Here is a 24340-nt window from a genome sequence, read left to right on the forward strand (position 1 = left end):
ACAAACGAACAACATATGATAATGATCATGTTGCCCTTGCTATATCCTTTTTTTCTTTCTTTTTTTTTCTCGGAGCAGTTCGTCAATAGAAAGTTCTATGGTGGCCCAGGCTTACTTGTAGTCAGGGAAGTAGAGTTCATCCTCAAACTCTGGTGGATGCCCAGAAGTTGGTCAGCTAACACACTATCATGACCTTAGTATGACTATTCACCCTTATCCTTTCCCTGTCATACTTCAGGCATGATTTAATTTGGCGGTATAAAGTGCTGATTCATTTTGATTATGGTTAATCTCTCCATGTTTTGTGGTGAGAGACTGGTCCTTCTCACTGCAACAACTACACCAGCGGCACTGAACATACGCTCAACGGACACAACGGGCTAACAGGCAAGCCAGATACTTTATTGGCAGCCTGCTGAGCACTGGCCATTGACGCCTCTTCTCATACCAATACACCAATGGATTTTGATCATGATAGCCCTCTGTTGGGTCATACAGATAGGCCAAGACCATCCTCTCAATAGTCAATGGTGCACCACCCTGTTCGACCTCTTTTGCCTTAGCCTTGGCACTAGATTTAAGCCCTGCCAAACCAATCAAATGCAGATTGTGGGGCCAATGCTCCTGTTCCTGTTGTTGCTGGTGTTCATGTTGTTGATTTTGACTGCTGTGAACCAACAAGACTGCCTTCAGGCTCTGAAGTTAACGGCTGCACCGCCGAACTTGTGCCCTGGAGTGGGCCTCTAATTCCCAGTCGTTCTTCTTCTAGGTCACTGGCTTGCTCAGCAATCCACATATTATAGCTTGAAACATCCCTGTCTAAAAAAGGAAAGACAGTGGCAAATAATTGTTTGTACTGTGAATCAGGAATTGTGGCACAGATGTAATTTATGGATGAAACAATGTCTATTTTCACCCTTGCATTACCAGATAAGCAAAGGATTAAGCTCTCCACCAATTCATGCACATCTTTTCTTTCATACATATCTGCATACATTTCAGACACATCCTTTAGCTGTGCCTGTACCATATGCAACAACTGGATAGCTTGGCCCATGGCCCAAATCCTTGCTGACTTCCTGTGTGAAATCCTCAAAAGGAAGCAGAATCTCTGTCAGGAATTTGACTAGGCCCCATTGGTCCTTCTCAGTGATCATGCCTTTCACAGTTGCATACCCTATTTGCATGGCATATTTATTGATTGGTCTGTACTGCTCAAACAGATGTTGCAACATGTAATAAGTCGAGTTGCAATATGTTGGCACCTCCTGTACAAGTTCTTTAACTGGCATTCTATTATGATGCTGAATGATACTCAAATGCTTCTGGGCTTTAAGGCTGAAATGAGTGCATATTCTTCTGCAGGTAGACAATAAGTTTCTGACTTGGTCTTCTTTTCTGAGAAAGTCTTGTAAAATGATGTTGATGCAGTGCGCCAAACCAAGGACCCTGAAATAGCCACCATCTGCCTTGGCCTTAACTATATTACTGCATTGTCTGTGGCAACAAATCCAATGTTAATCCCTGTTGGTCACAGCATTTAAAGACCTTTTTGTTAAAGTCATTCAAGATATTTGCAGCAGTATTGGATTTCTCCATGGCGAACATGGCTTCTGTTGCATGCTGCCGAGCGCCATTAATAATTTCAGCAGTGTCAACACCTGCCGATATCATTTCTGTAACCCTCTCAAAAGAGATCCAGTGTGCAGTGATGCACATGTAATCAGTGCCTTGGCAACTGGTCCACATGTCTGTCATCAGGTGGATAGTGTGAACAGCTCTCTGCTGCAAAGCTTGTCCAGGGAATTCTAGCACATCATGATGTAGCGCTGGTACAGCAACTATGGCAAAAAAGGTCTGGCTGGGAACCTTCCATTTCAGGCAGATGGCCACCACAAATTCTAGAAAAACCACCCCTTCCACAAAAGAAAAAGGAAGGAGGTCAAGCACTAACATTTAAGCCAGCTTTGCATTGTACAAACGTGTAATTCGGTGGTTGCACTCGTACTGCCCCTCCTACCAAACATGCCAGGAATAGTAGCCTGGATTTTTTTCATTTCTGGTGTCACTGATGCAGGTGCATTCTTGAGAGCAGAAGGTACTAAGTTCAATGTACGTCTCAGCAGGACAGTCACTGTATGGTCTTGTCTTGGTGTCTCAACCTGAGTCTTGTGCTATTGCGATGCTGCTGATGTGAGCGATACAACTATACTACTGGGAAGAGAGCTGATTTGCGCAACAGAAATGCCACACTCTTGAATACTTTGAAAATTAATGCTGTTCTGTGGCTGTGCAAAAAGTTTGAAATGTGAAAATAATTAAAATTGAATAAAAAATGTGAAAAAATTATCAACAAAATAGAAAATCAAAAATATAATTGCCGATGTACTAGGGGAATGGGACTACCATGAGAATTGAAACCCACTGGGACTTGGGAGGCAAGGAGTGGTGCAGATGAAAAATGCAAAAAAGTATATAATAATATATAAAACACTGTTCATACAATGCATTTAGTATGAGCATTGAACTACTAGGCCTCAAGTATAAATCACAAAAAGGCCGCCAGTCACACAGCAAGCAAGGAGGAATGGCCGCAACCAAGGAACACATGCAGGTCTATGGCATACACACACTGGCTGCCTACACAAAATGGCTGTCAGCAACATGGTCACAACAACAACAACCAGCAAGGAAGAATGGCCATAAACAAAGAAGACATGCAGGCCTATGGCAAAAGCACACTAGCTGGCTACAGAAAATGGTCACTGACCACACGGTCAAACAGTAAGCAAGGAGGCATGGCCACAACAAGGAGCACATGCAGGCCTATGGTAAAAGCACACTGCCTGCCTATACAAAATGACCACCAGCCACATCGTTTCAACTACAACAACCAGAAAGGAGGCATGGCAACAACAAAGAACATATGAAGGCCAATGGCAAAAGCACACTGACTGGCTACACAAAATGTGCAGCAACCACATGGTTAAACAGCAAGCAAGGAGGCCTAGCCTCAATAAAGAACGCATGCAGGAGTATGGCAAAACTACACTGGCTGCCTGCACTGAATGGCCACCAACCACATGGTCACAGCAACACCAGCCAGTAAGGAGGCATGGCTACAACAAAGAACACATGCAGGCCTAAGGAAAAAGCACACTGGCTGCCTACACAAAATGGGCACCAGGCAAATGGTCAAACTACAAGCAAGAGGCATGGAAAACACACGCAGGCCTATGTGCACTGACTATACAAAATGCCCCCTGGCCATATGGCATGAGGAACAAAGTCAAATGGTGGCCTATGGCAAACACACTCACACACTGGCCTCTGTCCCTGACATCGTCACTGCAATCCCCGATGGCTACAAGATCCAGAGAAAGGACCGCCCCCACGACCCAGGAGGAAGACTCGCTATCACATCTCACACAAGACCCCTCTCCGACTCTCTACCTCCAGCACGAGTGACCCCCACTCCAACACAGAACACTTCCACTTCCAGATCCAGACCAGCCCCATGACCACTCTACGCGGCACCCTCATTTACAGACAGCCGGGACCTCGCACCCAGTCCGCAACTACCATCACCGAGCTTGCCGCATCCGACACCATCACCTCCACAGGCTACACTCTACTCGGGGACCTGAACTTCCACCTCAACAACTGCAACGACCCCGACTCCACCACTCTCCTCGACAACCTCAGACTGAAGCAGCTGGTCAACACGCCTACTCACAGAGCTGGACACACCCTCGAACCCATCTTCGCAGGAGGGACAAACATCTGCTTCAGCCACACCACCCAGCCCCTTTAGACAGACCACCACTGCATCCACTTCACCTTCAACACCACCACCGCACCCCAGCCTGCCCAACGCCCACCATGAAGGAACTGGAGCAAGGTCACAGAGGAACTCTTCAATAGCACCCTCTCCAAGACCCCTGAGCACCACGACTGACACCAACCCTGCAGCCAAATAACTTCACCGCTGGATCTCCTTCTACGCCGACAAGCTCGCACTCCTCTGCCACCCCGCCAAACAGCGCCCTTTGAAGGCTGCCTTGTTCACCACAGAACTACAAGAAGCCAGGCACTCCTGCAGACACCTATAGAAAACCTGGCAAAACCAGAAAACCACGGAGGCAAGGAACAACCACAGGAGCGCCCTGAAGGAATACCAGCAGCGCATAATAGGCACCACACGGACCTTCATCAGAGGCAAAGTCCAGACCAACGCGACATACGCCAAGGAACTGTTCAACATCATACAACAGTTCGCCAAACCACCCAGCGAAACCACAGATGTCGCACCCTCCCAAGATCTCTGCGACAAGCTCAGCTTCCACTTCCATCTGAAGATCAAGGTCCTCTATGACAACTTCAGTGAACAGATGCCGGACACCACCCCCCTCCCCATCGCTGCCGATAAGCCAACCGTCATGACCTGGAATCCCGCCACAAGCTCATCACCGCGACCATGAAGAAAACCCACTCAGGAGCCCCAACAGACCCCTGCCCACAGCACATATTCCACAGGGCTGCTGCCACAATCGCACCCCAACTAGGATGGACCATCAACGCCTCCTTCGGATCCGGCTGCTTCCCGGACAACTGGAAGCAGGCGGAGGCCAAACCCCTTCTCAAGAAACCATCAGCCGACCCAACAGACCTGAAAAACTACCTGGCCATCTCTCTCCTCCCATTCGTAGCCAAAGTCACAGAGAGACTCATAAACGCCCAGCTGACCACTTTCATCAACAAGAACTCTTTCCTAGACCGCTCCCAGTCTGGGTTCCGCAGCAACCACATCACCGAGACCGCCCTCCTCGCCGCCACTGACGACATCCACATATTACTCGATCAGGGAAACACTGCGGCCCTCATCCTTCCGGACCTCTCCGCAGCCTTTGACACCATCTCACACAGCACGCTTACAGCCATACTGCATGAGAAAAGGATACAAGGAGCCACCCTCGACTGGATCCAATCCTTTCTTTATGGCAGAACCCAGAGGATCAGACTCCCTACCTACCTCTCCAAACCCACCAATATCAACTGCGGAGTACCCCAAGGATCATGGCTCAGCCCCACGCTCTTCAACATCTACATGGCCCCACTTGTCGCCATTGTCGGACAGCATGGGCTCAGCATAGTATCCTACACCAATGACTCCCAGCTCATCCTCTCACACACGAAGAATTCCAAAGACACCAGACTCTGCTTCCGGCAACGAATGAAACAGCTTGGATGAAAGATGTTGCAGCTTGGATGAAAGATAACTGCCTGAAGCTCAACTCAGAGATAACTGAGGTGCTCATCCTCGGACCCTGCACCTTCACCTGGGACATTACCTAGTGGCCCTTCCCCCTCGTGAACCCACCCACCCCTACAGACCACGCACAAAACCTTGGCATCATCCTCAACTCCTCCCTCTCCATGTACCGCCAGATCAACACCATCGCTTCCATCAGTTTCAACTGCCTGCGCATCCTCCTCAAGACCTTCAAATGGACACCCCCCGATTGCAGGAGAACCGTCACCCACACGCTCATAACCAGCAGACTGGACTACGGCAGCGCCCTATACGCCGGAATCAACAGAACTCTTCTACACAAACTTCAAACATCCAGATCGCCGCAGCCAAACTCATCCTCTTTACACTGCGTCATGAACACATGACCAAACACCTACAAGAAGTCCACTGGCTCCCCATCGAGAAGAAGATCACCTTCAAACTCCTCACCCACACCTACAAATCCCTCTACAACACGGGACCCAAATACCCCAACGAGAGAGTCTCCTTCCACATACCCAAGAGAAACCTCCGCTCTGCCGACCTCGCCCTGGCAGAAGTCTCCCGGATCTGCAGAAACAGAGCAGGCGGGAGAGCCTTCTTGCATATCGCAGCCAAGACCTGAAACGAGCTCCCGGTGAACATCGGACGCTCCTCAACCCTGCACACGTTCGGGAAGGACCTCCACACCTGGCTCTTCGACTGATCGGGGGCTGCTCCCCCCCAATGCCCTGAGATGCTCACAGGTGAGTAGCACACTTTATAAACCCCCTGATTGATTGATTGATTGATTGATTGATTGATTGATTGATTGACTGGCCAGGCATAGGAGGCACGGTTGCCAAGGAGAAAACTGAATTCATTCAGCAATGCCAAAAATGAAAATTAAATGGGCTAAAAAGTGTTACAACAACACACATCTTCCAAAAGCATCAACTATATTACCCTATGTATACAGTGTTTGCAGAACAAGAAAAACATTTAAAAAAAACATGCATTCTGTAATTTAATCCAATGAAATCCATGCCTTCAATGATGTTTCAATTCAAAAGATACCACAGAAGCAGTTGTTTAATGCACCAATGACTAGTACTGGACGAACTGGCTGGTTTGCCCATTGACAGACTATGCCACATAGTGAATTAAAAGAATATTGTACATTTATTGAAAACAACCATGCAGAAAATGTACTGAACTGTGCAACATTTTTCCTTTCTAAAAGAAGAAAAACTAAAGGCAAAAGATATAACCAGGCCCTACTGAAACTGCACCACAATACATTTTAAAACTAAAAACAATACCAATAATGCCTAGTGCATTCCTTCTATCAAACAAACAACACTCTTGTACAATAGATTTTTAACTTACTTGTGTAATCTCAAATACTAAGTCCTTAAATACAATGGTATATATGCAGCAGAAAAGGAGAGTGGTCCTTCCTGTTCCAAATACAAATGAAAAGTGACCAGGAGCTGGACAAAGCATGGAGAGGAGCCTGCTGGGCAGGAAGATGGAGATTCTGGGGCACTTACTTCCTGTAGTAAAAAAAAGTAAAATAAAGTACTACTTGCACAAAAAAATGCGAATGGTTCATTTGAGAAGGTTTTTAACTCCAAATTGTCTTTTTGAGGGAATTTAGCTGCTTCTTGAGGAGAGAAGCTTCTCCAGGTGGCTGCCAAGGTCGATAGTGCTTACTGCGCTTGTTTAAGTCACAAAAGAAGCACTGGCAGTGGCTAATGCGACCGAATGTCACGCTAGTGGCAGCAACATCTCACGGAAGCTTGTGGGCAGTTAGAAATTCTCATGGGCACTTGGGAGTGCTTGGTAAATCTCTCATGGTGCCCCACACAAGCAAAATCACATTTCAAGTGCTCCAACGTAATAACCTCCGCCCCTTTCTAGAGTGCGGAATTTATCAGTAACTATATGCCACCCTCCACGCCGCCACTGACGATATCCGCATACTACTTGATCTGGGACACACTGCGGCCCTCATCCTTCTCGACCTCTCCACAGCCTTCGACACCATCTCACACCGCAGGCTCGCAGCTAGACTGCACGACACAAGGGTACAAAGAGCAGCCCTTGACTGGATCCAATACTTTCTCTCCGGCAGAACCCAGAGGGTCAGACTCCCTGCCTTCCTCTCCGAATCCACTGATATCAACTGTGGAGTACCCAAAGGATTGAAGAAAACATAAACCTTCTCAGGGGTCCCACTGATACACCTTGGTCCTTTTAAACCAACAAAGAAGAACTTGGCACAGAAGCTGTAATATAAAAAACATATTTAATAAACCTCAGATGAGGGAGACTACGTCACACAGAAGCCTTATCAAATGAATGAGGCAGTCTAAGGAGTACAGAAAACCGAGGCCTTATATATGCTTAGGGTTACATAGTGAGCATAAGACCAAGGGGCAGTCCTGGCTCATGTAGGCATGCAAAATGACTAATATGTGCATGCAAGATCTGCTTGCTCAACAAAGTGGGAGGAGCTAACAGTTGCTAATTCTGATGAACACATCCCGACATTTACAGACTAGAAACAGCTGCAAGGACAGCTGCAAGCTCAACTGAGCATGTGCGAAGGTGGAAGATGCTAAATATAGTACGTTTCTAGGCAGATTACAAGAGCAGTCAACACTGTGGGAAGACAGAGCACATGGCGAGCACGTAGCAGCATATGGCAAACAAGATGGCTGCCAGAAATACAAAATGGCTTTCAGATCATGCTTACAAATCCCTGCAATCTTTAACAGATAGTCCTTTTAGCATGAGCTAAAGACATTCCTATGATCCAGCAGGAACATAGAAAATATTTGCATATTAATTTTCATAAATGTATCAATAGCCTAATTCATTGCTAGGTGGGCATTTTCCATTCTAAACATTTCCTTAAGCGGGTATATATGAAGACTAAGCAGGAATACAAAGAGAACGGAGCATTGAGTCATCATTAACATACAGATAGCAAGAGAGAGTAATAACCACTATCACAAACAGAATTATCATGTTTCTAGTCCTAATCAAGTAGAATCATCTAGAAAAAATTTTCAGGGCTCCTATGCATTTCAATGACCATCCATTTCAGTTTCAGAATAGCCAACAGCACATATCTAATAAAAACATTTTTAGTACACTTTTGCAGTGCTCCCTTTATGAGGGCTAGAACATCAATTATATTTGGGAACAAGAGGACCACACAGGGACATAAGAATTTGGACAAAGAGCTGCTAAGGGCTGCTCCTCCTCAAAAACGGGACATCCAAAGGGGTACATTGTTGACAAAAAAAAGGAATCCTTGGGGAAATTAAAGAAGCTGTACAACCAACCAGAGGGGAGTCTTCTCCCTGTGTCCGTTTGAGCCTCACAGGCAGGCTCTTGTTGTTTCGACGGTGGAGCTACACGACTCCCAACTCAAGAATCACAGCCCATTTTCAAGGAAAAAGTCTCTTCTTTCAGGATAGGGTAGTCACCAACCAGGGCAAATGCTCTTAGCGATCCTGTCCAGTGTCTCAGGCAGTGCACCAGTTTTCTTCACTTCAATCTAACAGGCACCAGAGACACAGCACCTGTACCCTAAACTCAAGTCCTTCCCTCACTCCTGTATTACTCTGCTGGCGCACTGCTCATTCGTTGGGGTCACACATTTGCATCCAGTGTGCTCAGGTATCTCTTGACCAACAAACAAAGGAGCAAACTTGCATTCACTTTGGGACCAGTATTCAGAGGCCTGATGCTAGGATCTCTGAAGCAACCCTTGTTTTAAAAGGGGTCACCTCAAGCAAAGCCACTTTGCCGTTCTGGTCGGTCTGTGACTCTCAGCTGGGCATCAAAAACTTGATCCACGATTTCTCCTTTCTGATTTGTGACCCCCGTCTTTCGCCCAAGACAGTGGCAAGGGTACACACTTTAATATAGGATTGGTGCTGACGCTGACTCCCCAGGCTGAATCTGATGTTCGGGCCCCTCTGGCATTGGTTGTAAAGCAGCAAATATCTATTGGTGGACAGAACAAAAGGTCTTTAGACAAGGCACAGAAACAGTCTATCAACAGAGAGGATAGTCTCAGAATACTTCTTAGTCTTGGGACGCCTCATATATTAGCAAGACACCCAAGAACCACTTCCATCTATCTATGTGAGAGTAAAAAAAACAACAGCCTGGACCTTTTGGCAAGTATAAAAGGAATTCTTTGGTGAACTGACAAGAGTAATATATCACCCAATCCCAAGCAGCCAAGGAAGTCTGTATTCTATTACTAAACTCAGAGAAAAAGAGAAAAAACAACACAGACATACCCTAAATCCTTACATTGGTGTATTCCTGTGTACTAATCTGAAAATCCTCCAAAAAAAAGGAAATGTTCTACAATTTTGCTTATAGATTTTAAACTACTTGTACAGGACTGCATACACTTCTAAAATGATTCTTCGTAATTAAAGCACCTGCATTGTATGCTTAGGACCATGCTCTCATGTTATAGATGCAACTGGAAAATCTAAAACTGTTAATTTAACAAGGTTTCTTATCTATAAAACAACATTTCCTTCAAAACATTTTTTGCTAAGGATCACATGGGCATTTTCCCTACGTTCTACTTTTCATGATCCAACCTATGTAACATCAGCTCTAATAAGGACTGTCAGTTTATTTGCACAGACTAGCTAATAAACAACTAGCAATGCCCTTGCAAAACTATGTCGCATGAGAATAACATACAATAATGGTTTTATCACCTAAGACTTTTAGAACAAAAACTACCCACATCTAGTTCCCCTTAAAGATCAAATAAGAGAACAGCAATCTAGACTACTGATCCTGTCATAATTTCATCAAACAGGATGGTCAGTAACATAACATATATATTTATTCATTTTATTAATGCTAACAATGTTTAAAACAGTATTACTGAATAGCCAATTAAATGTCTCATTGCTATTTCACAGACAGCTTAAACAGGCTAAAAACAAATTGAGAAAGAGTGAGAGAGTAACATACATATTACCTTCCCTTAATTTGTAGAGGAGCCAGCCTCATTCCCACATTTTGACAGTAGGAAACCTGAAACAGGTTTCACTTCTGTCAACATTATCAAGCCCTATTTGTAGCACCTGGGCATAAACAAAGTTATAGGAGGTACATAGCACTTTTGAAGCTAAATACATGAATACCCAACCTCAAATCCCTTTAGTAAGTTTACTAATGTAATATAAGGGCAAATGAAGTCAAACTAAATCCCAATGGCTCAGTCCTAGTAAGCGCCAAACTAAAAGCATTAGTGCTGTATATATGGCAAGCTCACATATACATTTGTATTGTGGTGTATTCATATGAGTGCATGAAAACCTACTTTTGCCAACAAAAATAAGCAAAACTCCTCCTTCTTTCCCTGCGCTGCCATTTTGTCTTTCAAAAAGTTTCAGATGTCAAAATGGCAAAGCAGACCTTGCTCTGGGAGCCATGCTAGACATCTAAATATAGAACTGACTTTTAACTCTTCCCAGCTGTCCTATTCTGTATTCAAGGGTGTACATGCAGCTGTCCCAATTCAAAGTCACCCTAGAGACAGAGCTGGAAAGCACTTATCCCCCTGTTTGTCAGTTTAGAGTCTAAGAATAACTTCTGCTCATTTTTGATACATATTTTCAATTATAAGCAGTGTGCAGTATACTTTTCTTAACAATATAGAAGTCAGCTGTTTGTGTTATACCTAAATGTATGCATTTACTGAAGCCTAAGGCAGTTTAAAAGCTGCTCTGAATGCAGAATTTGTTTGTAAATTAGGGAATTTTGCCCAATTTCGACTTTGATATTTGAGGCACTTAAAAATAAATATCCTATATTTTTTTGCATAATAGTCATCATCAGAATGTTCTCTAGCTAGCCCAGAAATGAAAAATCAGAAATATATCATATATACCCTTATAAAAATGAGGTTTTCACGCCTGTGCAGAGTGATATTTCACATGCAAATGTTCTCATTATGCAGTACAACACAACTTAAATTTAATTTTCATGCTAGGAGGTCACAATATGAGTATTAAGCTTTATAAATATTAAAAAAACAAATTTAAAAGCACTTCTTTTTAAAATAATTTTTCATATTTTTTTAAAAATAATAAAATCAATCATTTTGATAATTCCACATAGGAAAACCAAGCTTCATTTCTTGCCTATCATATTTAGACGCATTCATTCATAAGCCTAAGCACAGAAGCCTAACTTGAAACATTTTGCGCCACTTTTTAAAAGGACAATCATTATTTAATAGCAGAACCACAAATGTGCTTATGTAAAAAGGCTTTAAGAAAGGAAATCCTTACTTTAAATGTTTTCCTGTTATTCAAAATAATGAACCTGATTTTTGTAACTTTTTAAAACAGCAGTCTGAAATGCAGGATTTTACACAGTTTTTCCACTTAGCTGAGTCAACAGCCCTGTCTCTCCGTGGCCTACAATTAAAACGACAGCTGCTTGCTTAAATGACAGTTGACATTGCTGTCGGGAAGCCATTTTTAGTTTTGAAATGCAAGCACTGTGACAGTCTATTTAAAACTGAGGCATTTCAATGCATGTTCTATAATATGTTTTTAGTTCTGCAACATCCAATTTACTCAGATGATGTGTTTGCCTGTTAATATTTAATACAATGTATCTAAGGAAAATGTTGTAACATCTTATAATTGTTTATTTATTGCAAAAACACACAATTTCGTTTTTTAGGCTTATTTTATTCCTATTCAATGTGAATTCTAATTTCATCTTTTAAGCATTTTGGAAGTTTGTGTATGTGCATAGTTGCTTACTCTTATCAATTTAATAGTAAAATGTAACTATTTAGCATATGTCATATAGTTCATTTCTGGATTTTTAGTTAATTTTTATTTAATATTAATTAAATGACATTTTGCATAACAGACTGATGACAGCAAGAAAACACAAACACACACATTGAGCTCATTCCAAACATATACAAAAGTGAACAATGTGAACCCACAAACCACATAGGCATTTAAACACACATTTAACCTACAGATCAACACTTAGGACAGAAACAAAGGACAGCCCACAGACTGTACTTAAACCAAACCATTTGTAAATACTAGTTGTAAGTCATATTTACAAGGAGAGCTTCTCAATAGTATTCCAAAAGACAGCAAAAACAGCCCAACAGACTGTTTTATTTTCAAGAAGCCAAAATACACTCAATTCACTAGCTTTGGCTGGCAGAACACCAAAAAATCGCTCTGCATATCGCCATTTATAAAAGTGCGGATAAAAGGATCCTTGTTTGTATTATGTCCATATTTTAATTCCCTGGGCATACAGAATCACCAAGGAAGAAATATGTTTCTATACCTAAACCTATTTAGGCATTCCCTCTAGGGGAGCTGGCTAATTTACTTTACATCTCACTATGGTACCTCCAAAAAGCAACACATTCTTCGATGTGTGCTTGAAACAGGCATGCCAAAAATATTGCAGAATATGCTAATATTATAAGCAAAGTAGCGCTTAAGGTACTCTTTGTACGTTGTGCCATTCAAATCTTATACAAAATAGAGAAAAGTCTCCTCATTACCTGCCTACACAAATTGCAATTCATATATTCATCCCATACAAATCCAAGTTGGGCAACACAAATTCCAAAATTCCAAAGCCACAGTAAGCATTACTAAACTACCTTACCAATCCAAGGCATCAAACACCAACAGCAAGTGTTGCATCAAAACAACCCTTACCAATCACTTGGTGTACAAATTCTAACTGCCAAGTTCTTAATGACCTAACAGTCGTTTTTATAATACTCACACCAAAAAGGTTCTCAGTCAGGAGTGGTAAACGTCATGTGGAAGATCAAAATCAGAAAGACCAGAAATATACTGAGCGGCAGAGACAGAGAATCCCCAGAATCTCTGTGCACAGAGTACCTACTTAGTAGAATCCTGTCCTGTCCTCCTCAGTAGATTTCTGTCTCCTGACAAGATCACTCCCTTAGATAGCCACTTCTCTGATGAGGTCCACGTTGGATCGGCATTTGAAGAAAACAGAAACCTTCTCAGGGATCCCACTAATACACATTGGTCCTTTTAAACCAACAAAGAAGAAATTGGCACAGAAGCTGTAATATAAAATACATATTTATTAAACCTCAGATGAGGGAGACTACGTCACACAGAAGCCTTAGCAAATGAATGAGGCAGTCTAAGGAGTACAGAAAACAGAGGCCTCATATATGCTTAGGGTTACATAGTCCAAATGGGGGTGGTATGCACTCCAAATTTTCAAAAGTTCATCCAATACAATCATCCTTATGCTTTTGCGTGCAATCTAGGTAGTGCTTGACCTAATGCACTGAATAGAATTAATTGCAGTGGGGAACGCAGAATCTACGCTCCAAACCCAGATGCACAGCGTAACTGGATACTAGATCCAACCGTTTAATCCGCATTTCTCTTTACTCAAGTTTAATCCGTGATTTATCTGAGATTATTCAGTGGGTGAACAAATGAAAAAGGACAACTGGGTGAAGAGTTCGGTAATTGAGCACCTTTTTTTATTGATGAATCGGATTTAGAACTCTAAAATGTACAATATTAAATTAAAAATTTCGTGCATAATGTGATAAACTGTATAATCTATTACTGATGGGTTTTCCTTGATTGATTAATTTTCAGTGACCCCTGATGAAGGGCTGGTGACACAGCTCGAAATGCATTGGGCTTTCAATAAAGAAATGCTGCTCGAAACTATTGGTTGTATTTGGATCATATTTCAGTGAAGGTCTGGATGGGCACACGAAAATATGCGAAGCTTCCAAAAATGCAATTGGTGATTGATGTGGACATGACAAAGAGAAAAAAAAATGAATAATCACAGATAAATCACGGATTAAACTTGAGTAAAGAGAAATGCGGATTAAACGGTTGGATCTAGTATCCAGTTACGCTGTGCATCTAGGTGTGGAGCGTAGATTCTGCGTTCCCCACTGCAATTAATAGGGTTACATAGTCAGCATAAGACCAAGGGGCAGTCCTAGCTCATGTAAGCATGCAAAATGACTAATATGGGCATGCAAGATCTGCTTGCTCAACAAAGTGGGAGGAGCTGACAGTTGCTAATTCTGGTGAACACATCCTGACATTTACAGACTAGAAACAGCTCCAAGGACAGCTGCAAGCTCAACTTAGCATGTGCAAAGGTGGAAGATGCTAATATATAGTTTGTTTCTAGGCAGAGAACAAGAGCAGTTAACACTGAGGGAGGACAGAGCACATGGCGAGCACGTGGCAGCACATGGCAAACAAGATGGCTGCCAAAAATACAAAATGGCTTTCAGCTCATGCTAACAAATCCCTGCAATCTTTAACAGGATCATAACTCAGACCCACACTCTTTAACATCTACATGGCCCCACTCGCCGCCATTGTCAGACAGCATGGGCTCAGCATAGTATCCTACGCCGACGATACCCAGCTCATCCTCTCACTCACGAAGAATCCCAAAGACACCAGTCTCTGCTTCCAGGAAGGAATGAAGGACGTCGCAGCTTGGATGAAAGATAGCTGCCTGAAGCTCAACTCAGAGAAAACTGAGGTGCTCATCCTTGGACCCTGCACCTTCACCTGGGACCTTACCTGGTGGCCCTCCACCCTCAGGAACCCACCCACCCCTACAGACCACGCACGAAACCTTGGAATCAACCTTGACTCCTCCCTCTCCCTGAACCACCAGATCAATGTCGTCCCTTCCACCAGTTTCAACTGCCTGCGCATCCTCCACAAGGCCTTCAAATGGATCCCCCCGATTGCCGAAGGACCGTCACCTATGTTCTCATAACCAGCAGACTGGACTACGGCAACGCCCTATACGCCGGAATCAACAGAACTCTTCTACACAAACTCCAAACCATCCAGAACGCCGCAGCCAGACTCGTCTTCGGGACACCCCGTCACGAACACATGACCCAACATCTACGAGACCTCCACTGGCTCCCCGTCAAGAAGAAGATCACCTTCAAACTCCTCACCCACTCCTACAAATCCCTCTATAACACCGGACCCAAATACCTCAACGAGAGACTCTCCTTCGAAGTACCCAAGGGGAACCTCCGCTAAGCCGACCTCGCCTTGGCAGAAGTCCCCCGCATCTGCAGAAACAGAGCAGGCAGGAGAGCCTTCTCCAACATCGCAGCTAAGACCTGGAACGAGCTCCTAGTGAACACCAGACTCTCCCTGATGCGGTACAAGATCAGAAAGGAGCTCAAGACCTGGCTCTTCGACTGATTGGGAGCGGTGCTCCCCCCCAACACCTTGAGGCCCTCACGGGTGAGTAGCTCGCTTTACAAACCTCTTAATTGATTGATTGATTGTCTGGCCGGGCAAAGGAGGCACGGCTGCAAAGGAGAAAACTGCATTAATTCAGCAATGCCAAAAATTAAAATTAAATAGGCTAAGAAGTGTTAAAACAACACATATCTTCCAAAAGCATCAACTATATTACCCTACCTATACAGTGTTTGCAGAATAAGAAAAACATGAAAACCCCCAAAACACACATTTTGTAATTTAATCCAATGCCATCCATGCCTTCAACAATGTTTCAATTCAAAAGATACCACAGAAGCAGTTGTTTAATGCACCAATGACTAGTACTGGACCAAATGGCTGGTTTGCCAATTGACAGACTATGCCACATAGTGAATTAAAATAATATTGTAAATGTATTGAAAACAACCATGGAGAAAATTTACTGAACTGTGCAACATTTTTCCTTTCTTTTTTTTCTTCTTTTTTTCTTTAAAATTTTATTTTTTACACGTATTCCATCCAATGTTACAGCAAACTTGATCGAAACATAAGATAAGATATTTTCACATTTTCCTTTCGCATACTTGTGATTATTACCTGCCCTTTATCCTTCCTGGGACCCGAGAATTGCTTACCCTCCTCTAACCAGAAATAGCATTAAACAAGCGAAGTGCAGCTCAACTAAGCAGTGTGTATCAATGCCCCTCTAGGCGCAGAGCCAACATCCAGCCCTCTTTTCCATTGTTCTATAGGTAGCCAAATTGTCCCCCCAGCGCTCTTGCTCTTCGACCTTTCCTATCATATATTGCTTTTTCTAAATTATAGGTGGAGAGTAACCTAGCAATCCACATTTTAAAAGTTGGCGGGGCTCTGACAAGCCACGCCTTGGCTATGCAGATCCGATAAACTGCCATACCCATATACATAAACTCTGTAGGATACCCCTCGACCCCTCCCGATACCCTCAGCATTACTATTTCAGATGTAATTGCCACCCTCACTCCCAATGATAACACCATGAATTTCTCAATTGCAGCTATGAGGGAATATAATTGTGGGCATTCCGCAAACATGTGGATAATATCTGCATTAGTTGAGTCACACCACGGACAAGTTATTCCCGAAGTGCTTCCCCATTGTGCTATTCTAGCAGGTGTATGGTACAGAGAGTACAGTGTCTTATAGTGCTGCGCTTGTAACATTGCAGAGCACAGGACAGTGCGTCCCAAATCTAAGGAAACCTGCAACCCCTCATGGGGGGAGCCTACTTTCTCTACCCACTTTATAGCATGTTTTTCCCTATCATCAGTCTTTAATGCATATAATTCTGTATATAGTTGTCGAATAGTGCAATGTCAACCACTCTCTACATAATCCATTATCCGGCATTGGCCAAATCCGAGTGTCGCACCCTGTTTATTTGCAAAAAAAATTCTCAGCTGCCCAATACTTAAAAAGGCCCCTACTACATAAATTAAATTTTGATAGTAATTCTTGAAACTGCAGGATACCCTCCTGATCACACAGATCCCCTACTTTTTTAATGCCTTTATTCTGCCATTCCCTCATGACTGTATCCCTAAAAAAATCCCCTGGAAGTGAGTGGTTTGTAAACAATCGAGTATATCTGTTGTATCTTCCTAGCCCTAGCTTTTTTGATACTATTTTCCAAATATTGTATGCTGCTTTTAACATCTTAAACCTTGTATGCTTGAAATATGTGAAGTCAATTGTGTTTAAAAAAACATTCTCAACATCCCCGCCCAACAGTGTAGTATATACATTCGTGAATACAGGTCTGTTGCCCAATTGCTCGATTCCTCCACCCCCTATCAGCCCCTGAAAATATTGTAGGGCCGCTGCCCAATAATAAAGCCTGAAGTCTGAGGCCCCCCAGCCACATTTTTCCCTAGGAAGAGTAATATAACGATATGCTCTTCTGGTTTTCCCCAGGGCTCAAATTAACCTGTTCAATATCAATTCTATTTTATTAAACCATGAATGTTCAAAGAATAACAGGATAGCTCTAAAGATATATAAGAATTTACGGAATGTGACCATTTTAATAAAATTTATACGGCCCATCAGAGTCAAGTGTAGGTTGTGTATTCTTTTGGTGTTCTTCCTAACTTTTGCCAATAAAGGCTCCATATTTACCGCTACCAGTCTGTCTAAATCTGCGGTCCCTTTTATCCCTAAATAGACTGCCTCAGGGACCACCCTAATATCCTGATATGATGAGAAGTTATTTTGTACAATCTGAGTTTTCCCCTTTTTAATCGAGTACCCTGACACTACACCAAAATTCAATGCTTCCTGCTCGATTTCCACAATGGCCCTCTCTGGATCTGGTGTAGTAATAGCCACGTCATCTGCATAGGCAAATACTTTATATTCCCTACCGTGTAATGTAACCGGGAGGATGTTATTATTACCAGCCAACCTTCGTAAGATAGGATCCAGATATAACGCAAACAGAAGAGGTGAGGCCGGACACCCCAGTCTTGTCCCACGTCTTATCTGCACTGCCTCTGTGTAGCCTTTATTAATTCTGACCCTTGCCGTTGGCTCTATATATAGGGCCTGTATTGCTTTAATAAACCCCCTACCAATACCGAACCATTCCATGACCTTCCAAAGATAGTTCCAGGAGACCCTGTCGAAAGCCTTCTCAGCGTCTAAGAATACGGCCGCGACAGGATCTCCTGCAACCTCTGCTGCATCCAGAATGGTTATCATTTGCCTTGTGTGTTGAGTGGTCCCTTTGCCTGGAACAAACCTGTGCTGTATAGTGCTAACGAGGCTCTCAATAACCCTACCTAGTCTTTGCGGCAATGATTTAGAGAAAATGTTTGTATCCGCATTCATGAGTGTGATTGGCCTATAGGACCCTGGTTCTAACGGAGGTTTATCTTTTTTCAGTATAACTATAATGTCTGCACCCGCCCACGACTGCGGGACTGAAAGCCCTAACTGTGCCTGCTTAAGAGTCTCGTGCAGATCTTTCCCCAACGGTGCACAGACATAATATCGAGTCCAAATATTGATTGGACATAATATCGAGTTTTTAATATAGACTGGACAAAATATCGACAGGACAGAATATAGATAACAAAAATATTGTTTTTAAGGTAAGTGAAGTAATATCGACTGTTAAAAATATAGATAGTTAAAATATCGAAGTATATAATATAGATAGTAAAAAATATCGATTTTTTTAATAATATATAATTTTTATAGTGTATTTTTATGTTATAATATGTGTGAAAAGTGTGTATTTATGTTATAAATAATTTTATTTAATGAATTTTGTTTTTATAATTATTGCGTAATTTAATTCTGTAGCGGGTTGTGGGTTTATAGGGGAATAGGGTGGGAAGTAATTTAATTATAATTAATTAAATATGTAAATTTATTTATTGATAGTAATTTGTAATTAATTGTTAATTAATTTATATGTGTTAATTAATTTATTTGTAATTGGAAAATAATTATTATTAATTGATTAATTGGTAATTATGTACATTTTACTAATTTAATTCTGTAGCGGGTTGTGGGTTTGTAGGGGAATTGGGTGGGAAGTAATGTAATTATAATTAATTAAATATGTAAATTTATTTATTGATAGTAATTAGTAATTAATTGTTAATTAATTTATATTTGTTAATTAATTTAATTATAATAGTTAAATAATTTTTATTAATTGATTAATTGGTAATTATGTAAATTTTACTAATTTAATTTCTGTAGCAGGTTGTGGGTTTATAGGGGAATAGGGTGGGAAGTAATTTATTAATAATTAATTAAATAATAAAACAAATTAAAATGTATTTATTTGGAAATAATTGTAAAATAATGTGTAACGTGTAATTATTAAATAATTAATTGTTAATGTTTAATTAATTTGTATTAATAGGTGATTAATTGAAATAATTATTGTTAATTAGTACTTTTAAAATATTAATTATTACATTAGATAACTTTTTAATTTATTTTTAATAAATTATTAATAGATATTCATTTTTAGAATTTTGAATAATATATTAAATATTTAATTTCCCTAATGTTGTATTCTCTGGAGGGGGAATAGTAAATTTAACCCCAAAGCTATCCAATGCTTTCCCTACTGTTGCACCCACTGGAGTGGGAATAGTAATTTTAACCCCTACGCTATCCAACGCTTTCCCTACTGTTGCACTCTTTGGAGTGGGAATAGTAATTTTTACCCCTACGCTATCCAACGCTTTCCCTACTGTTGCACCCACTGGAGTGGGAATAGTAATTTTAACCCCTATGCTATCCAACACTTTCCCTACTGTTGCACCCACTGGAGTGTGAATAGTAATTTTAACCCCTACGCTATCCAATGCTTTCCCTACTGTTGCACCCACTGGAGTGGGAATAGTAATTTTAACCCTTACGCTATCCAACGCTTTCCCTACTGTTACACCCACTGGAGTGGGAATAGTAATTTCTACCCCTACGCTATCCAATGTTTTCTCCACTGTTGCACTTTTTGGAGTGGGAATAGTAATTTTTACCCTTAAGCTATCCAACGCTTTCCCTACAGTTGCACTCTTTGGAGTGGGAATAGTAATTTTTACCCTTATGCTATCCAACGCTTTCCCTACTGTTGCAACCACTGGAGTAGGAATAGTAATTTTTACCCCTACGCTATCCAACACTTTCCCTACTGTTTGCACCCACTGGAGTGGGAATAGTAAATTTTATCTCTACGCTATCCAACGCTTTCTCTATTGTTGCACCCACTGGAGTGGAAATAGTAATTTAAACCCCTATGCTATCCAACCCTTTCCCTATTGTTGCACCCACTGGAGTGGGAATAGTAATTTTAACCCCTATGCTATCCAACGCTTTCCCTACTGTTGCACTCTTTGGAGTGGGAATAGTAATTTTTACCCCTAAGCTATCCAACGCTTTCCCTACTATTGCACCCACTGGAGTGGGAATAGTAATTTTAACCCCTACGCTATCCAACGCTTACCCTATGCTTGCACTCTTTGGAGTGGGTATAGTAATTTTTACACTTTTGTTATTGTACGTTAATAATATTGGCTATTATTTAATTATATTTTCTTACTATATATATATATATGTTTTAAGAAATATGATTTTTTTTTTACATTCATTAATTATTTAATTATTATATGTTAATTTAAGTATATTTTTGTAATTAATTTTTAATATTATTTAATTTAACATTGTTTTTAGTAAAGTCGATATTTTTTAAAACTATACTTTTTGTAAATGATATTTTAACTTGATATTTTTGTACTTACCTGTTTGTAGATAGAAACACGATATTTTGTCAGTCGATATATTGTCAACGATATTCTTGATGGTCAATATTCTGTCTCTCGATATTATTTCAGTGATCCTTCCCCAACGTAGCCCAGAAGGTTTTATAAAATTCTGCCCGACTTTGATCCGGACCTGTGGCTTTACAAGATGAGAGATTGTTCACAGCTGATTGTGTTTCCTGTAGGGTCAATGGTAGATCTAGCTCCTCTTTCCCCTCTTCTTCTAGTGCTACATGCGGAATTTCCACAAAGTATTCCATGATTTCTATATCTGTGCTAGGGAGGCTCTGATCCTACAAAACTGTGTAGAATTTCCTAAAAACCTCTCTTCTATCTTATTCGCCACCCCTCCTATCCCATCATTAATTTCTTTTACTTCACCTGCTGCCAGACTTTGTCTAGTGCGGATTGCTAACATGTGGCCTACCCGCTAACTATATTCATAGCATTTTTCTTTTTTGGAAAGATAGTTCCTCGCCGCTTTCCTTACAATGCTTTCGGCTGCCCCTGCTCTGGTGATTGAAATTTTTAATAAAATGTCCTCTACTGGATCCTGGTTGCCTATGGCCCCTATAAGAAGTTCCTCTAAATCTGCCAGATCCTTAAGCCTTCTTTCCATCCTGATCCCCTCCTGTTTATTCCTATGTAACGTATAGCTCAGGGTTTCCCCCTAATTCTAGCCTTAAACACATCCCATACAATGCCCGGGAATGCTGTTCCCCTATTAATCTCCCAAAAGAAAGCAATCCACTTGTGCATATGCTTATTATATTCTTCTTCCCTTAGAAGCCCTCTCTCAAAAGTCAGTGAGTGCTCCTTCTTCCTTCTATTGCCCAGTGATATTGTTAAGACAAGCGGATTGTGGTATGATAGGACCCTTGGCAGCCTTTCCAACTGACTGCAACCTACCACAGAGCTAGAAATAAAGAAATAATCTAGTCTGACCACAATCCTATGTGGGGCCGAATAATACGTGCTACCCGTCCCTGGCGGGTTATTCTGGGCCCACATATCCACTAATGCATTGTGTTGTGCTAAGTTACATATAGCCTGGCTTGTCCTCTTTTTTTGACCTCCATATGATCTCCCCCCATCGTACCTAGCCCAACCAACCCATTAATATTAAAATCCCCGCAGCATATTACTGGTTCTGGCCATAGAGGTAGCTCCGTATCTAGAAATTCAAAAACATCTAGTTCATCATCTGTGGAGCCATAGATAGAAACTATTGTACAATTTCCAAACGCGGTTTCCCCCTCCACAATTACCCACCTCCCCCACTGATCTTCTTTTTTCCTTTTAACCTTAACCCCTCCCTGCTTGGCTAGAATGGCAACGCCTCTTGTTTTAGTACCCTGTCTTGTGTGGGCAAACACCTCAAAGCCTAATTGCTCCAACAGTGTTTATTGTTCCCCTCAATGTGGGTCTCCTGAAGGCATATTATATCTAGCTTTAACATTCTCAGCATAGCAGCCACCTTCTGTCTTTTACCTCCGTCATTCAAGCCACAAATATTTATAGAAGCAATCCTTAACGCCGTCTATATTTGCTAATCATTTCCTTTTTTACAACCAACTTCTCTCTCATCCTCCCTAGTGTGGTCACCGAAAGAAAGATGTGTCCCTGTGTCTTTTTGTTTTGTGCTGAACCTACCATGCTAGTACCACCAACCCCCCCTCACTCCCTCCCTCCCTACCCCCTGTGTCCTCCCCCTCCCACTGTCAACCCTCCCCCCTTTCTACAGGCAAATAGGTCAGGCATGACCTATGTGTGATTGCTATAGGTTGTAGTGTCGCTTCCCTCTCCTCCCTTACCAATCCATTACTTGCTGTATACTCCCTATGGGCCGTCCCTTATTGCAGGTGGAATTTTCCCTTTACTTGTTGCCCCCCTTCCCTGCTCTCTTAGTTCCTCTAGAAACTGTCTTGCCTTGATTTTTGAGTAAAACATTCTCACCTGCCCTCTAGTAATGACCTTTTGTCTAGCTGGGAACAATAAATATGCTTCTGAGCCTTGGCCTTTGAAGGGAGCAATTAGTTGCCTGAGTTTCTATCTTCTCTCCACCGTTACATGGCAAAAATCAGGCCTTGCAAAAAAGGTAACCCCGTTGTGTGATTTTTTTTAGTCTGGTCTGGCCTTATCCATAATTTCTTCTCTTGCCAAAAAATTCCCAACAAAAACCAACTTTGCCCTAGGCAGGCTATCCTGATTGCCATCCCTTCTCTTTTTAAGTGTAAATGGGAACCTGTGTGCCCTTTGGATCTCTGTCTCCCATTGCAACTGTGACTCAGGGAAAGCTCCATTCAATAGCTTGATGACATATCCCCTTGCGTCCTGCCCTTCCACCCCCTCTGCCAGCCCAAGAAGTCTAACACTGTTGCGTCTCTGTCAGTTTTCAAAGTCTTCCAACTGCCATTTGAGATCTTCCATCACTTTCTCTTGATCCACCTTAACAGATTGCAATTCCACCAAATCATCTTCAAGTCTGCCAGTTCTTTCCTCCACCTGGGTCACCCTGTCCTCCACTTCTTCATAATTCCTATTCATTTTCCTAAGTGATGCTTGGATCTTCTTGGTTGCCTAACTAGCTCTCCGGCTTTCTGCTCTGGCTTCTCCCGGATCTGTTTTAGAGTGTTAACACCTTCCGTGCGGTCCCGATTTCCTCAGTGTGCTGGACATTCAATAACTGGGTGTGGTTGTGACGGAACCATTCCGTCATCAGCACAGCTCAACCGTGACTGATGACGGAATGGTTCCATCACAAGCATCAAAGGAGTTAAACATTAAGTCCATAGTAACATGCTGCGGGGCGGCTCAGTGCTATTTCCTGCCACCGCCATTCCCATAGGGTTGCTTCCTTGGTATACCTTTGAGGTAGCGGAGTAGTCCCAGAGTAGCTTTTTATTCATGCTAGCGGGAGAGCCCTCAGCTAATCGTCTGGCTCTGGATTTCCTTCTTTTTTGCGTGCTTTTACCACCTGAACCAGAGCCAGTGAAACTTAATTCAGAGTCTGAGCTGTCCCCCGTGGATCTTTCTCCTTCACTTGAAGGCATAGAGTCTGTTTCTTCATTGACTGAAAAGAATTTATCACCATCGGGAGAGCCCGCCCCCTCTGTCCCCTTTATTCTGTCTGCCTGGCTTTCCATTTTCCTTCTGGGAGTCCAATCTTACCAGACTGCCCCATTTTGCTCCAGCAATCTGAGTGTTGCCCAGTCCTGCCTCGACCTGCAACAATGCATCCATCATTTGTAGATTGATTAACCTCTCTGTCCCCCCCACCGCAGCCTCCTCCTTAGCCAGGGCGCACCCGCTCACCTCCTATATCTTCGCCATACCATCTGAGGTCTGCCCGTTTGCTGGAGCCGGGCTCTCCAATGCCGCCTCCGCTACTTGGGGTTGCCTAGCAACGG

At 42.2% G+C, this 24340-nt stretch overlaps 1 protein-coding gene across 1 annotated transcript in view; it reads right to left on the reverse strand.

Moving 5' to 3' along the window:
* Positions 1–646: 646 nt before the first annotated feature.
* LOC147703298 (uncharacterized) overlaps positions 647–24340 on the reverse strand; it is a 53346-nt gene continuing 29652 nt past the window's right edge. Inside the window, exon 2 of the mRNA XM_086929492.1 lies at positions 647–819. Within this exon, the coding sequence (XP_086785618.1) occupies positions 647–819 (173 nt within the window). The remainder of the gene's footprint in view (positions 820–24340) is intronic.

Source organism: Lissotriton vulgaris, chromosome 7 (genome assembly GCF_964263255.1).
Source record: "Lissotriton vulgaris chromosome 7, aLisVul1.2, whole genome shotgun sequence".
NCBI lineage: Eukaryota > Metazoa > Chordata > Amphibia > Caudata > Salamandridae > Lissotriton > Lissotriton vulgaris.